This window comes from Takifugu rubripes, chromosome 2 (assembly GCF_901000725.2).
Source record: "Takifugu rubripes chromosome 2, fTakRub1.2, whole genome shotgun sequence".
In the NCBI taxonomy this organism is placed as follows: Eukaryota; Metazoa; Chordata; class Actinopteri; order Tetraodontiformes; family Tetraodontidae; genus Takifugu; species Takifugu rubripes.
The window spans coordinates 9025409-9040691 of NC_042286.1; the positions used below are offsets into that span (position 1 = coordinate 9025409).

Consider the following 15283-nt stretch of genomic DNA (forward strand, 5'->3'; position numbering starts at 1 on the left):
ATCAGAGCTCAGATCCATCAGAGGTCCGATCTGGGTTGCAGCAGCGGCTTTGTAACTCAATAAGGTGGAGCCAGACGTTGGAGGCAAACAAGACTATTTTGGTTGGCCAGCCCTTCCACAGAGCACCCCCCCCCCCCCCCACCCACCCACCCACCCACCATTGCTTTTCCATTCCCCTCTTCACTGGCAACAGGGAAACAGATTGGACCACACATACCACGAAAACACAATTACCTTTGGCCTAATGTGGTTTGTGGAGATTAAGCGTTACAACGAAGCCCTTTTCTGAGAATAACAGATGACACGACAGCAGGGCCAGAGAGGCATCGGTCTTTGTTGTGATCTCCGCTGCTGGAAGGATTTTATTACCGAAGCTGTAAGATGAATTAGACGTGATGTGTGTCTGTCCAGGGGAAATGGGCGTCCACGGACGAAAACGAGCCAAGTTTTATGTTTATGTGGTTTCAACTTTTGTAGCAAATGTGTCTACGAGAGGTGGGTGACAGATGACTCGGCCATATAGTGCAGACACACACACACACACACACACACACACACACAGCTGAATCAGGCTGCAGTGCCCCTTCTCATCAACCTCTAGCCTGGGCTCATCAAAGAGCTCCTCTCCTGCTGTTCGTCTCCGTGTGTGTGATTGTGAATTTAAGTGATGACGGATGCAGGGGTTGTTTTTTTTCTTCTTCTTCTGTGCGTGGGCTCCCGCCAGTGTGTGTGTTTTTAATCACGTCCCCCTTCGTCTGGGGTTGCATCTGTCAGCCCCTACCTGCCGTGGCGATCGTTTGAACTCGCAGCCCTTTTCCCGAAAAAACCTCCCTCATTAGCAGCAGCTTATGTAATCAGTGTCCCACAGGTATCCAGCACTTTCCCCACCCCTGCCCGCCTGCCTGTCCGCCTGTCTGTCTGTCTGTCCGCTACCTACTGAAGGACCATATGGGAGCACTGACCTGATGAGCAGGCAGCTGTAGGCACCGGGGGTAATTAACTCTGACCAAAGGCCTCTCAGTCAGAGAGGGAATGAGTGGGTCCTCAGAGATGGTGAAGGTCAGTTTGGAAAGCACACACACACACACACACGCACACACACACACACACACACACTCATCCGCCAGGTGATGTTTCCTGATGAAAGCACAGACCGAAAAAGGCTGCAGAAAACATAAATAGAGGGCAGTTTTCCAAAAACAACCGCTCCGATGTGTTTGGCCGGAGCGCTTTGTCTTAGCGTCGCTATGCTGGTCTGAAATACCTACGGAGAGCTCGGCAAAGCCTGTTGAGACAGTGACAGGCCCTGGTCCCACTGCCTCGTGCTGTCACATCGATTTTATTACAGTGAAATCCTCGGTGCGCTTGCTGGACAATGCATGAATGTTTAAATTGCTTGAGTGTCCATTGGCATTATCATCAAGTGGCACATCTAAAGCCGGGGAAGGCAGAGCACTCAGTGCGGGCCCTCATTCACGTTGTAATTCATTGACATTCCTCTTCAGTGCACCTCTGCTTCGGCTTGTATAATACAGGTCTGGGCGCTTTGGTGCCTTCGCGTATAATGTGGGAATAAAGATAGAAACGGAACGCTGCCCATCGAACCGGCGGCGGCTCCTTTCTCCAGGGCAACTCCAGCCTCATCCGAATCGATCAGGCCCGTTTGACCTACAACGCTTCGCTTTTGCGTCGTAATCTGTTAAAGAGGCGCCATGTGAGACGGACTGCAGCGGGGGCACACACACACACACACACACACACACACACACACACACACACTCAGCCAGCGCAGCTCAGGCCCAGGACGTGAACAGAAGAAGCCGGTGGCCAGGCCGACTTACGTGACCTCCGCCTGTTTTTTGGCCAACATTCTGTCTCACGCTGCCACGGCGACAGACCTCGACACCAGTTTCAACACACAGACGGGCGCCGCTCTGTAGTTATGTACACTTTTATTTACAACTGAAAAACTCAGCAATGAAGTCAACTTATGCACGTCTCTGTATCTGTTTGGTATAATGCATAAATTGTGTGTGTAGTACTGATTGCCATATACTGTATACATTAATGGCTTGCTCCATCAACATGACAACATTGATAACATAATTCTAAATGGTAGCACATCGCTTAGGTTTTTACCATGTATAAACATCTTTTCTGTTACACTGTACATGAATTAACAGTCCAGAAGGCAAATATTTAAATACCAATATTTACATTCATGCATCAATCATTTCTCTCGTATACGTACATGATGGGATATATTGTTAGCTAATAACCTGTGCATGTTTAGATGCAAGCATGTGTTTATTTCCTTTTTTTTCTCTCCAAATTTCCACTGTTTAGCCAATATCTAGACTCAGCTGGCAGCCATGGAGTAGTACAACCCACTCTCTCTGAGTACCCTCATCTGCATGCACACTTAGACACGCACGCACACCCTCACTCACTCACTCACACACACATGCATGAGTGCACACACAGAATTAAAGTTAAAAAAAAAAAGAAAAACAGGGGGGAAAAAAAGCAGAGCAAGGCTGAGTGATGCTCCAGTTCAGCTCAGTTGGTGTGTGTGTGTGTGTGTGTGTGTGTGTGTGTGTGTGTGTGCAGCAGGGATGTGCTGGATGCCTGTGACAGCACTTAGTCACACACGGCCCAGCGGAGGCCATCCTCTGTGCAACCTGATCTCTGGCTATTGGCTGAATCTCCCGTCTCTCACCAGTCACCAAGGTCAGCGCTGGGCTCGCGTCCCCTGATTCTACAGCGATGGGCTCTTGCCTCTTCTTGACAGATAAAAAAAAAATGTAGATGAAAAATAAAACCCCAAACAAACCCCAAAACAAAACATGGCTGACGGCATCGGACTCACCCCCGAGGGTCAGATCATGTGACTGCTGCCAACAGGTTCTGAATGATGTCACAGAAGTGATGTCACACACACACACACACACACACACACACACACACACACACACACACACACACACACACTCGTATCACTTATAAAGACAGTCCCGATGCCAAAACTCTTTCCAGAACAGTGTCTGAGCAGGTTGACATGAAGCCTTGGAGCGTCACACGTGGTTTATGAATAATTCACCTCAAAGAAAACACAGCCATCAGGAAATGAAAGGAATCAGTGCGGGTGTACAAGATCTGCAACGATGTTCGTAAATTACAGCCTTATATTTAAAATTTCAAGTAGAAAAATAAATTCAGGGGTACATAAATAAACCAGGGGTGGGGCGGAGTCGGTGAGAGACTAAGGAGCGTTGCGTCAAGTCAAAGTTTCTGTGGTCAAATCATCCGCGCTGATCTCCTTCCTGCCCTGTTTCAAAGTGGACTTGAAATTGCATAGTCAGATGAATCCACAGAGCGACGTCGTGCCTCTCGCAAAGCATCTGTCTCAAAAAAGAACCCCAAACGATGAACCATGAGTGGCGTGTCGGACTGGAATATATAAAAAAGAAAGCATTGCATTCGCTGTAAAAACTGCATGCACGGTATTTATTGTAGTTGGTGTCCTGCGCGGCCGCCCATGGGGGGGGGGGCGATATTGTCTGTTGTTCCCTTGCAGATGTCAACAGTATGTGGAGGCCTGGATCTGCAGCAGACTGGCAGACGGTCCCTCTCCAGTCAGCGGCCAACCAGCCTGTCAGCAACACTCGCTGTTACCGAGGACACAATGTTCAGTCTGCCGCGCCGCCTGTGACGCCCTGCTGCTTTTCCTTCCGTCTCTCACGGCGTGCCCCGAGACGGACGCCGTCTTCAGTCAACATGCCAAAGCAAAGCGAGCGGGTTTACCTGTGTGAGAACCTTGAGCGAGCCCAGCTGCATTCTGGGTGCAAAGGGGATTGGTGTAGCAGGTGGTGAGTATGCGTGTGTGTGTGTGTGTATGTGTGTGTGTGGGGGGGGGGGGTTGCAGGGGTGGGGTTGGGGGGGACGTCACCTCCTCTGGGGAGCAGTCTATACCACAGTGTTGTTGGTGCCCATGGCTTTCTTGTTCCGGATGCTCATGGCGTATTCCCTGCGACTCGTCCCGTTCTCCTCCTTCCGCAGTGGTTTCCTGCGAAGGGACATTTCCACAGAGTGAAGACAGCCGCCACCAAGACTGTTAACCTTTAGGATGATTTGATTGGACAGGCCGAGCTAGGTGGGCTCAGCAATCCTTCCTAATAAGCGCCCCGCTCAAAGGTCATTTTTGCCAGCAGACAGTAAAAGATAGGTCGCAACACGGAGGCGATAAGACAATTACCATCCCGGGCTGGAAGATGCGATCTTCTGAGTAATGAATATGTGTATGGCTGTCAAAAGAACTTGGGGACGACATCAATACGCAACCTGCCGTGCTTTCCCCCCCACCCTGGTGGCAGTGCACTGCAAACTAAAGCTGAGCCGCACGATTCCCTGGCCGCTCCTGGCCTGCGAAGGCCATTATCATTCAATACAGCCCCTTTCATGCGCTCCTTGGTGCCTTGCTTGTTATTATATTTGTCCAGTGTACTGTGGCTTCTGCAGCGACCCCCCTCAGCTGCTGTCCCCTGCTCGGGTTTATGTAAGAGCAGAGACAGATCTGAATACAGTGAGTACAGTCATTGTCCCGCCCCACACTGTACAGTGCCCTTACTGCCATGGAGGCCCCTTGAGCCACATCTCTTCTCCCCCCCTATTGAAGCCTTGGCTGGACGGTCGGAAAGACGGTCGTTCCCAGTCGAGTCCAGAACTCGGAAGAACCAGTTAATGTCAAGATCCGACCGCTGGTTACACCTTTCATGGGCTGCTTTTGGATGAGATTAGGGTCCTGGTTTTCATTTTAAGATGAATAATAATCTGTACACAGTAAGTCTCACTTAACATGTGATGCACTTTAGCCACGCCCACTTTTGGAGTTGTGTCGTGTCGACTTTTTCCATTTTCAGAATATTGTGTTTATTTGTATGCATGTGTATGTTATTGCCCTCAAATGCTGTTTACACAACGTGTTTGTGTCATCCTGAGATGTGCAGATGCAGCCACCTCCACACACACGCATACACACACTTTAGCTAATGGCTAATGTAGCATGAGTGTAAGATTATTGTTAGCGGGAGACAGAAAACACCATTTTCCTCTAGGTTGCTACACGATCGATTTCCAGGTTGGTTCTCTTTCTGCCCATGAACTAAACCCTGATCTGAATGGAAATAGGCTGTAGCTTGATAGAAAAATCCATTGCAGTTTGTACAACCGGCAGCATGAACACAGACGTCCGCTGTCTCCGGGACGCTCCGTTTGGACGTTTCCCTGCACAGATTGCCTTCGTCTCCCCTCGCTGTCAGCTCAATTTGTCAGCTGTCTGTTCCGTGGTTGCTCCCGTTCCGATGTAATTCCGCCGCACCTGCCAAACTACCTGCGGCTCCCTGTCTCTCCCTTTTCTCAGCTGCCATTTCAGGCCTGTCACCCGCCTCCGCCTCACAAATCCTGCTTCACACCCAGTTGCTCATTTGAAAAATAAACTCTTTACCCACCAATTGAACCCTCTTTGATGGCTAATCAATATCTTTTCTATGTCTCTTAATGCCTTTTAATCTTTAAACAGCCACAGCTGTCTGTTATTTCCTTTTATTCCCCAACAGGAGCTCTTCAACTTCCTTTCTTTTAGAAGTTCCAGCGAGTCTCCTGAGAACTCTGCTACCTTCTGTTTTTGTGTCCCTAAACTGTCGAGCAGCCTCCCTCTGGAACCGCAAACTACTGGAAGTCTTAAGAGGAAATTAAAGCTGCCTCTTCCAATCTGGGCATGTCGTTTTTTGAAATGTGATCAAACAGTTTTTCCTCCCGTCACGTCGCTGTCGTCGCCTCATCTGTTGAATAAACGAGGCGGCGTCCTTCTCTAAAAACACAGAAGGCTTAAATTAGAGAAAAGTTTCCTTATCTGTTGTCGGAGTTGCTGTGAGGTGCAGCGAAGATTTCCTGTGGGATCCTGCCAGGTGGGGTGTGGGGGGGTGTGGGGGGGGGGGGGTAGCTGTGGCTCGGGACCACCAGGGAGGCCTGCTGTCCGGCTCCTACTGGGAACTGTGGAACACCTGGAAAGCGCTGGCGTTTGGCCCGAGGCTGGAAACAACAACGCCGGGCTGGGAGGAAAATGACCGGCCGATTTGCAGCAGCCTGAGAAAATGGCACGCGGCGGGTTGTCTCAGCCACGATGTTCCCGGCTGCCGCCATCTTTTCGCCGCCGTGGTCAATAATCGTCGGGCCTGACGAGACCGACCTCTATCTGGGTCTTTCAATAATAGATGCGCCGCCGTTGACACGCGGCAGGTGGCAACACAACACTTCGCAGGTCGGATGAATATTTCATAGCAAAGCTGTGCAATCACAGCACACGCGCCCGTTTGAAGTTTGGGGAATGGATCGGCGGAAAAATTGGGACACGTGTTAAGCTGTTTACGCTTACTCCGGCCATCTGGAACTCATAGTAATGTTCCATGGTTCAGAGGGGGGGAGCGAGCGTTCCAGAACAGGCAGTTTGATGTAGACGACGGCGATGGTGCAACAGTGAACAGGATTTGTGTCCCCTCTCCTTGGGTAATCGGGAGGTGGCGGGCGGCGCGGGCCTACCGGTGATGTATGATCCGAGCCTCCCTGCGGTGGGCGATTGGGGAGAACGCAGCGGGCTTCATCACTCCCTCGGTCTGAGTTGTGTTTGTGTTGGACGGCCGACAGCCCGGACTGCAGCACCGTGTCTTTTGCCTCGGATGGCACGGCAACACGGAGGCGCAGCGTGTGTCTGAATCCTCCTCTTTATGCTTGCACGCACCAGCCTCCCTGGTGCCGCCGATGCTGAAGAGAAATTGTATGGGAGCGTTTTAGCCCCCCCCCCCCCATTCTGCCCCTTTGCTTCTGACGGATGAGTGGCAGACAAAGATAATGCAAAAAAGAAGAAAGAAGAAGGCGAAGAAGCAGAAAACCAGCAAAAGGCCAGGAGAAGTGGGACTGAACTGGGCAGAACCAGCTCCTCCGTTGTCTGCGGAGCTCAGGCCTCGGCTCTCAGCCAGCTGATTTTCTTTGGGAAAGCCCGGAGCAGAGAGTGGCTGGAAGGGCTATATATAACTGGCTGTGTTTTTCTCACTGACAAACCCTCTCTCACATTCATATTGACTTAGACGCTCAATTACTGCCTTTGCTTGCCTTGGCAGACACTGCTTTTCCTGTCCTTCTCTTTTTTTTTTGTTCTTCCCAGTGAGCTGTTTGCTCTCGGTTCCTCCCGAGAACAATAGCTGATTAGAGCATCCATGACAAACCATAAAGGAATCACATTTTCCCCGGACCGCTCTCCTATTGGTCGGCGGCTTCTGAATGTCTAATGAAGCCAGTCTGGCTGGGAATCGTAGCGTTTTTGTTTGGTTTTGTTTATTTTCCTCCCCGTCTCACTGAAAGCGAAGGGCAGGTTGGCATGGAACAAAGTCTGCAGTCTAGAGCCCACAAAGCTTCAGGACACGACCCGCTCGCATGTATAAAAGATGCTGCCTGCGACTGAATGACTGCGCAAATTAATTCATAAATAATGACTTGGGTTTGGGGCTAGAGCCCGTATTGCAAAAACACTTTTCTACCACTGCTGCATTAAAAAAGGTGCCCCTTGGCTATACAGGGGGCTGGAGAAGTGCCATAATGAATTCCTGAGCCAACCACCTATTACTTCTGCTGCCTGACTTTGACTGTTTGTTGTTTAAAGAAAGAAGGCTGCTGAGAAACGCTATAAGTACAATTTGGATGTGATGCAGCTCCCCGGCTGCATGAAGCTAAAATCAATTTAATACACACAAAAACAGAGCGGACACATATTCCGCGACGGACGGCCATGTGGAGGGAATGCCGTATTTTCCCTCCAAATGTATGGAAATGCCAAAATGATGTATGTGAAGATGTTGTGTGTTTACGGATGGGTGCACGCGAGTATCTACCGTGCAGCTCTCTCCCTCTTTCTCTCTCTCTCTCGTGCATGCGCTGTGTTGTGTGTGTGTGTGTGTGTTTGTTAACATTAACGTGGATGTCAGAGTGCATGTGTGACACCGTGCTGCATGAATGTCACACAGAGAATTGGGTCTGGGTTGTGCTGCAGGCTAAAGTCTCATGCAGCCTTTTCTCTAATAAGCCAATCGGAGGGAAAGGGGGGGGGGCACCCAGTTGGCGCTGCAGCGGCAGCGTCGCGGGATTCCTCCGCTCGAGTCTTGGCTTCACTTTTATGAGCCCGGCTGCTCTTCTGGGCCACTTTGGACACTTATGAAAATGGGAAATCGAGGCACTGTTGCAGAGCCAGGCCACCGCGCACATGCTAGCTAATTAATTTAGCATAGGGAATGTTTCTGGGTGACTCAGTGTCGTGCTTCTTCCTCGCTGACATTTACAGCCCACTCCATTATTCAACCTCTGACCTTACTGCACACCCAGCATGGCGACGACAGGGTCAATGCAGCCACCTGAGTCACTCGGAGACCAAGACAGGAGGGACAATTAACAGTCCCGCAGGTCGCATTACAGGATGTGGTCTGACTGCGAAGGCGCCAAATTTACTGTTATTGACTCATCGCCTACATTAAGATTCACACGTAAGGCAGAAAACCTCCCACCTCTTGATGGCCTTGTAGCAAATGATGATGGCTGAGAGGAGGAAGACGACTGAGGCGCAGCCCACCGTTCCAAGTACTAGAAAGTCCATCCACCAGGGCTGCACCAAAGGCACCATGGGCTCTGCCACTTGGAGGAGAAGAAGAAGAGGGAGGAGGAGAAACATGGCAGAATGAATAATAAAAGCAAAAATCTTGTTCCCTACACTACTTTGTGTATTACACAACACAGTAACGGAGCAGCACGGGGCTGATTCCAGCTCTGCGAGCTCTGCGTACGTGGTGTTCTTGTCTGTTTTGAAGGTCTTGGGTCCGACATCCCAAGATATCCATCCTGACAACTCGAATCATTTAAGGTCCCGTCAGCCGTCCTTACACCGGCAATCCTGTCTATACCAATTAGCGTTGCCAGGCCCACGTTCTCTTTCCACATTAGATCCATGGAGCGGGGCGGCTCACCAGGAACGTTGAATAACATGATGCGCATCGGCAACCTCGCGTCCACAAAGCAAAACTTTTCTCCTCCTTGTCTGCAAAGCTCCCTCCGTGCAGTCACTTTAGCCGCGTGCATATCTGTTTATCTGCTGTCTGACGGGTTCCAGTTTTGGAACTCTGGAGGGAACGATAGCGTAACTCCCTCCTAGCTCGTGTGCAGCTATATTTGTTATGAATGAGAGGCAACACCAACTCCACAGTGGCGCCGGTCACTGTTTTCTAGCCCAGCAACATTTGCAGGATAGCAAATCACAGCCCCGGCTCTCCAGCACGCCGTGTCGTAAGTCACCGTAAATTTAAAAGCTCTTCTCAGCCAAACTTCCTTTTTAATCCTGCGCTTCGTCAACGAGCTGTAGGATTTAATTCAGTCGGCGGTAAGGATCTACTGTGTTGTGATAAAGCGCACTCCTCTGAGGGGCCATTTTTAGCTCACCCTTCCCATCGCCAATTTTTTTTTTACTCTTTTTTCCCCCGCACTTTTAGAAGATAGATAAGGTCTCGTGTCCCAGTTTTTGGTGTAGCTATGCATATTCACTGCATCATTATGGGACGTGGTGTGAAGCCAAATTTAAGGACAAACCATTTTGGAATTTGTGCCACGGACGAGATAATTGCTAAGATAATGTTGCACTTGTATAGATCAAATTCGGATATCACGGGTGGGGGTGGGGGGTATTCTTCAGGACGTCCCCACGTCGACACACTCGGACATTCAATCTCCTAACTTATCTTACAGTCAGATGTTCCTGGCAGCATTCATGCGGGGACAAACCCTCACGAGGGGGGGGGGGGGGGCTGCAACTCAGTTCACACAGTTCTAAACTGAAAAAAAAAGCCCATTTCTGGATCTGATTGATTAAAGCGTTGCTGTTGCGTTTCTGTGGAGAGGTTAATGATGTAGCGTTCCTCCGTCTGCTCCTGATGTAAAGGGCAGAGCGTGAGGGATTCGAAAGCGTCACAGTAATGCCTCAGAATGGCTGCATCATCAGCAGCGCCTGTCCCATATCTCAGTGTAGCACTCATTAGGCCGCGTGCAACCACCTACAAATCATAGCCAGTTTTAGCGAGCGGGCAGGCTGGTGAGTGATGCCCGCCTGTTTACCATCGGGGTGCGCGCGGGAGAGGAAACAGGCCGCACAAGAGGCGCTTTATCGGCACAACTTAACACACACACGCACTTAGCGCCGAGGGCTCCACTTCAAAACGAAGCTGGAACTACTGGGGTGGTTCATTAGCCCCTGTTCTTTAACAAATTAAAGCTAATTTAATTAACTCGTCTGTGTTTTAATCAGGGGTCCTCCGGGGGAAACCCGACCACTGAAGCACCGAGCTTGGCAGCCTAGCAGGCATGGATATCACAGGCAGCTGGGTACTCCCCAAGGTCAGACCCAGCATAAATTAGTCTTGTGTTCAGCTGTCAACATCCTGCTGGCTCCATCACACACGCTGAGTCTCACATGCGAGCCGGCGCTCATGCACGGGCCCTCACAGGGCCATCTTGGGCGGGGGGGTGAAGGTACATTTTTCTTTGCAGCTCATAAGAAAATTCGTCAGACTAAGGCTGTTCTGCGCGCTAGCTAGCGTCGAGGTATCAGGACGAGGGGTGGATGTGGGGACAGGGCGAGACGGGCACACTCGGGGTGAGACAGGTGCATCGCCAGGCTGGGCCACTTACCTGTGGTGCTCAGAAGCCTTGGGGGAGGCGGTGGAGGCGGCGGAGGAGGAAGGGGAGGGTACCTTCGACAGTGGCACGCCAGCTGGCACTGTTCGCTAACTTTCTCCGCCACGGCCCGTGAGCATGACCTCTGGAGTTCTCCCTTATGGTGAGGGAGAGAGAGGGGGAGAGAGACAGGGAAATGACTGAGGCTGCATCCTTCAGTGCATTACTCAGAAGCTGTGCAGCACGCACGGAGACGCTTCCAGCACTCAGCAGCCTCTTAGATGGCAACACAGAGGAATATCCTTTCAGCTTTCTTTTCATATCACGGCTCCGGTTTTGTTGTCACCAGGGCCGCTGTGTGTGCGTGTGTGTGTGTGTGTGTAGTACATGGAGAATAGTATCACATCGATGGCTGCTGCCCGTTCCCCTGTAAGAAACCACCCACCAACAGAGTGGGCAGCAGGCTGCCCCGAGGAGCGTGTGTATGTGTCTGTGTATCTGTGTGTGTGTGTGGGTGGGTGGACTTGGAAACTCAAGCAGATCTCATTACACATGAACCCTGGCAACACTGTGTGCGCTTGTGTGCGTGTGTGTGAACAACAGCTCACCACTATCTGTAGGCAGCAGCGCGGGGCAGAGGTTAGAATACTCATCACTAGCATATGCCTGCTGCAGGGATCCTGGTGGGATCACTGAATAATAACATGAAACACAGCTACTCTCTGTTCTCACTACTAGAGAGCAGTGTGTGTGTGTGCGTGTGCGTGTGCGTGCAGGGCTTCATGGGCGCCTATCTGTCCCAAACACAGGTGTTACCCTGGACCCCCGTGTAAACACACATGAAATATTAAGTGCAGCTGCTGCAACATCTCACATAAGCAGCCTGCAAAACGCGCGCGGCTCTGCTGCTCTTATCTGGGCTCCATCACTAACAGTGCAAGCCTGCAAGTCCTCATGCGTGAACTGACAAGCGGCGCGCCTGACGCGCGGTGCTTACCTGACACGAGAGCAAAAACAACGAGAGAAGGCAGTGACCGACGAAAAGGGGCCAGAAACTTAAAGTGAATGGAAGCAGATCTTGGAGCAACATTCCTCCTGCGCTGTTCTCGCAGACACTAGGCAGCGTTTCCAACCAATGAATGCAGTACACATAGACTTGAGCAGTTTGGGGAATTACCATCCAACCTGTCCGGCTCCGCGGCGGGATCTGTGACAAGCGTCTCCAGAAATAGTTTATGCCACAATCATTTTCCTCTTGAATTCCCGTTGTCGATCGCATAGGACAGGCGGTGTCGGTGGGATGAGGAGCCAATCTCGACAATTCACATCTCGACAAGTTTATTTTGGTCTGAAAGGGACTCAAATCGCGTCGCTACTCCGTGCAATGCGAAGGCGGTGGACGGCCCGTACCTCACATCCCTCCTCGGCTGCAAGCATGAGTGCAAACGGGCCACTCAAGCCATCGAAGTTGCGCGCAAAAGCGAGCGGGGAGAAGCTCCTCGGAGGTGTCGTGCGGCAGGATTCCTCACGGCACCATCACGCATCCCCTTCAACTTATCTAGTCTGAATGCTGCCGGGGCGAGTCCGCGGGGTAGAAGCGAGGGTTCAACGGATGCATCCCCCCCTGGGCCAAAACACGGCGGTCCGGTTCGCGCAGGAGCATCACCGTGCGGCGTTCACGTCGGCTGCGGTCCTGACAGCGTGTGCTCCAACAAATTCACCCTCCGCTCCCTTAAAGGTCCCAGCCCTCCCTCCCTCCTCCTGCCTCCTGCCTCCTGCCTCCTACCCCACCCCCCCACCCCCTTCCACACACACGCACGCACGCACACGCGCAAAAATGCGAAGGGGATGTGGTTGCACGGGCGTCGGTGCATGCCAGCAATGATTTTTCTTGCTGTTGTTTTTATTTGTTTATTTATTTTAATATATGTACATACGTTCTTAAAGTACTCTAGTCAGAAAGTAAACCCACGATACGAGGAGGCGAGTCCGTTTGGATGACGCGTGGACCGAATTGAAGTCAACTGGAGAGAGAGAGAGAGAGGAAGGGAGAGAGAGGAAGACGGACATGGAGAGAGAGGGGAGAGAGAGAGATATGGAAGGGGCGAGCGCAAGACGCTTGCAGACTGGAAACATTCTCATAACCATGTTTGGTGTGTGTGTGTGTGTGTGTGTGTGTGTGCGTGTGTGTGTGTGTGCGTGTGTGTGTGTGTGTGTGTGTATGTGTGTGCGTGTGTGTGTGTGTGTGTCTGGCATGATGTTCAAAACTGAGCTGAAATGTGATTATGTCGCTTATGTGCACGAAGGAAGGTGGCTAAAAATAGCTCCCCTCGTGTCATTTCTTCCCTTTTTTTATTTTATTTTATTTTTTTGGCGACACCTTTGACACCAGAGGTGACGCCGTGGGCCCAAAGGGCAGAGAGCGCGAGAGAGAATCGGCGGGCAGCTTTTCCAAACAACAGGGTTGCGTAATGTTGTTGGTGGCCTCTGCTAAGCAGCACAGTTATGAAATTACCCCACAGCCCGCAGCGACGCGCTGCTCGGGATCCAACGTGACAGTCACAGTTGATCGGAATTTTGCTAAAGCAGTTACCTGGCAGTGGGAAGGAACCTCCTCCACACATGCACAAGAGGCATGACGGAGTCCTACTTTGTCTATTTTAAATGATTATTCCTCCTTTAATCAGCTTGCTTTAAAGCTCCTCTCCTCCGTGTGGGCTACTGGCTTGATTGCTTCTGCTACATTCAAGTGCAAAGTGTCCTGCAGCATCATTATTATCTTTAACGTTCCACAGTCTGTTGTCTGTCATTAAAAAATGGATTTTAGTTTCCCCCTTTTCAGAACCAACACGGCAACATCCATATAAACTATTCTGCACGAACCTCGTAGTTCACAAAGTGGCAGAAAATGGCATTCCAAAACGTCACCACTGGCAATTTTGGATGAAGATCTGAATTTTGTGCAGCAGCCTTTTGTCGAGGCTCAGCGTTGATCACATCCCTCTCCCATCAGGACCAGAAAGCTCTTCAGAGGCGGTGTAATGGAGGGAGCTCATCCACAAGAGCTGTGGATGATTTGTAGTGTGTGTGTGTGTGTGTGTGTGTGTGTGTGTGTGTGCGTGTGTGTGTGTGTGTTTGGAGGGGGGGGGGGGGTGTTCTACAGCTGCCGTTAAACAGCATTTGCATGTGCAATGCAGAGATTTCAGAAGAGTTTCTGAAGTGCACAACAATCCCGGCTTGGCATATAATGTGCCTAGCAGATCCATCCTCTCCGAGTCTGCCCAGTATTGATTATCTGACAAGAGAAAAGCACTACATCCTCCTGGTTCCTTCCTGCTGCCTCGATCAGCCACAACATAGATCACATCCCCTTTAAAGCCAGATAAGCAAACCTCTTAATAAGATTACTGTGGTCTTTTGCTGTTATTATTCATGCCAAGCTACTTAATCAGCACAACCGCAGAGAAAAAGTGCTCCAACATATCACATCAGACAATGCGGCATTTAAGAACAGAGCGTCGTTCGGGGAATATTTATGTTTCAAAAACATTAACTACACTGTATTTATTCCTGTTTCTACTTAATTGCGTAGTCCTGTGCGTGTCACAGCGGAGGTAGAGTGCCATCTAGTGGACAGTCTGGAAACAGGTGAGACGGCGGCGCTCCGTTTTCAGACAGTTTGACCTGAGGCGCCACTAAATACGACATTAAAATAGAATAAAACGTTTTTGAATAAAACGCATTGTGCTATAATTTACTGTGGTCGTTTCAGCTGCATAGTGTCACTCTTATCAGCTCATGGGAGAGCGAAATAAAAGCACAAAAACACTGACATCTGTTTTGGGGTCAGATTTTCCAATATAATATTTTCCATACTCCTTCTAGGATCCAGAATTTCGAATGTTTTTTCTGAGGTGAATTCTGTTATAATTATTTCCAAATATTTGGCCGGATTATGACAAATTTCTTATTAGAAACGATGAGAATAAGGGAAATGTATTGTCAATGCAGTCTTTTGAATTTTGTGCAGGTAAGAAATTCTAGAATTTAACACCATTTGAACTATCTTATTTCACGCAGCCTGCAGACCTGCATACTTGACAGCAAAATAAAACAGTAGTGAATTCTTTTTGACTCACTGCTGCTAAAAAACACCATTCAAATGCAGCATTATCTGTCCCCAGAATACAGAATTCCAATCAGCAGCTTGTGCAGAGATATTGGATGCACGTGCAGGAGTGACAGTATGTCGGTCAGATGGTGTTCCTGCAGACAGACATATTATGATCTCTTGAAGAACCTTTCCACCTGTTCTGGCACAGGGGCTTTGTGGCTGCCTCCAAGCTTCCACTTCCTCCCCCTCGCTTCAAAAGCGCAGGAGCAGGGGTGAGAGGCCAGGGAGGAGAGCCCCATTGTCAGTGGAGCTTTTCAGCTGGACGGAGAGGTAAAGACGGAGAAGAAAAGGGCGACAATGGGGCTCTATTGCTTCTCCATAACAAGAGGGATGCACTGCCTACGAAAA

General features: G+C 50.2%; 1 protein-coding gene across 4 annotated transcripts; it reads right to left on the reverse strand.

Annotated features, from left to right (window-relative positions):
• Positions 1 to 1929: 1929 nt before the first annotated feature.
• prima1 (proline rich membrane anchor 1) lies at positions 1930 to 12498 on the reverse strand. 4 transcript variants are annotated; one of them, XM_029832946.1, is made up of 5 exons: positions 12172 to 12498; positions 10777 to 10918; positions 8610 to 8736; positions 3950 to 4066; positions 1930 to 3838 (listed from the first exon to the last, which is right to left on the reverse strand). In XM_029832946.1, the coding sequence occupies exons 1-4, from the start codon at positions 12196 to 12198 to the stop codon at positions 3967 to 3969; spliced, it is 396 nt and encodes a 131-aa protein (XP_029688806.1). In that variant the 5' UTR covers positions 12199 to 12498; the 3' UTR covers positions 1930 to 3838; positions 3950 to 3966. The 4 variants fall into 4 exon arrangements, with proteins under 4 accessions (XP_029688806.1, XP_029688805.1, XP_029688804.1 ...); XM_029832945.1 differs by having other exon boundaries at positions 11939 to 12498; XM_029832944.1 differs by having other exon boundaries at positions 1930 to 2907; positions 11759 to 12498.
• Positions 12499 to 15283: the final 2785 nt, after the last annotated feature.

Excerpts from the sequence above, each read along its gene's own strand:
- prima1 (XM_029832944.1), bottom strand. The coding sequence starts at position 12,040 with ATGCGATCGACAACGGGAATTCAAGAGGAAAATGATTGTGGCATAAAC. Across the intron at positions 8,737-10,776 it reads AAGGCTTCTGAGCACCACAG|TGGCAGAGCCCATGGTGCCT; the intron begins GTAAGTGGCCCA and ends TTCTCCTCCAAG. Across the intron at positions 4,067-8,609 it reads TGCTACAAGGCCATCAAGAG|GAAACCACTGCGGAAGGAGG; the intron begins GTGGGAGGTTTT and ends GTCCCTTCGCAG.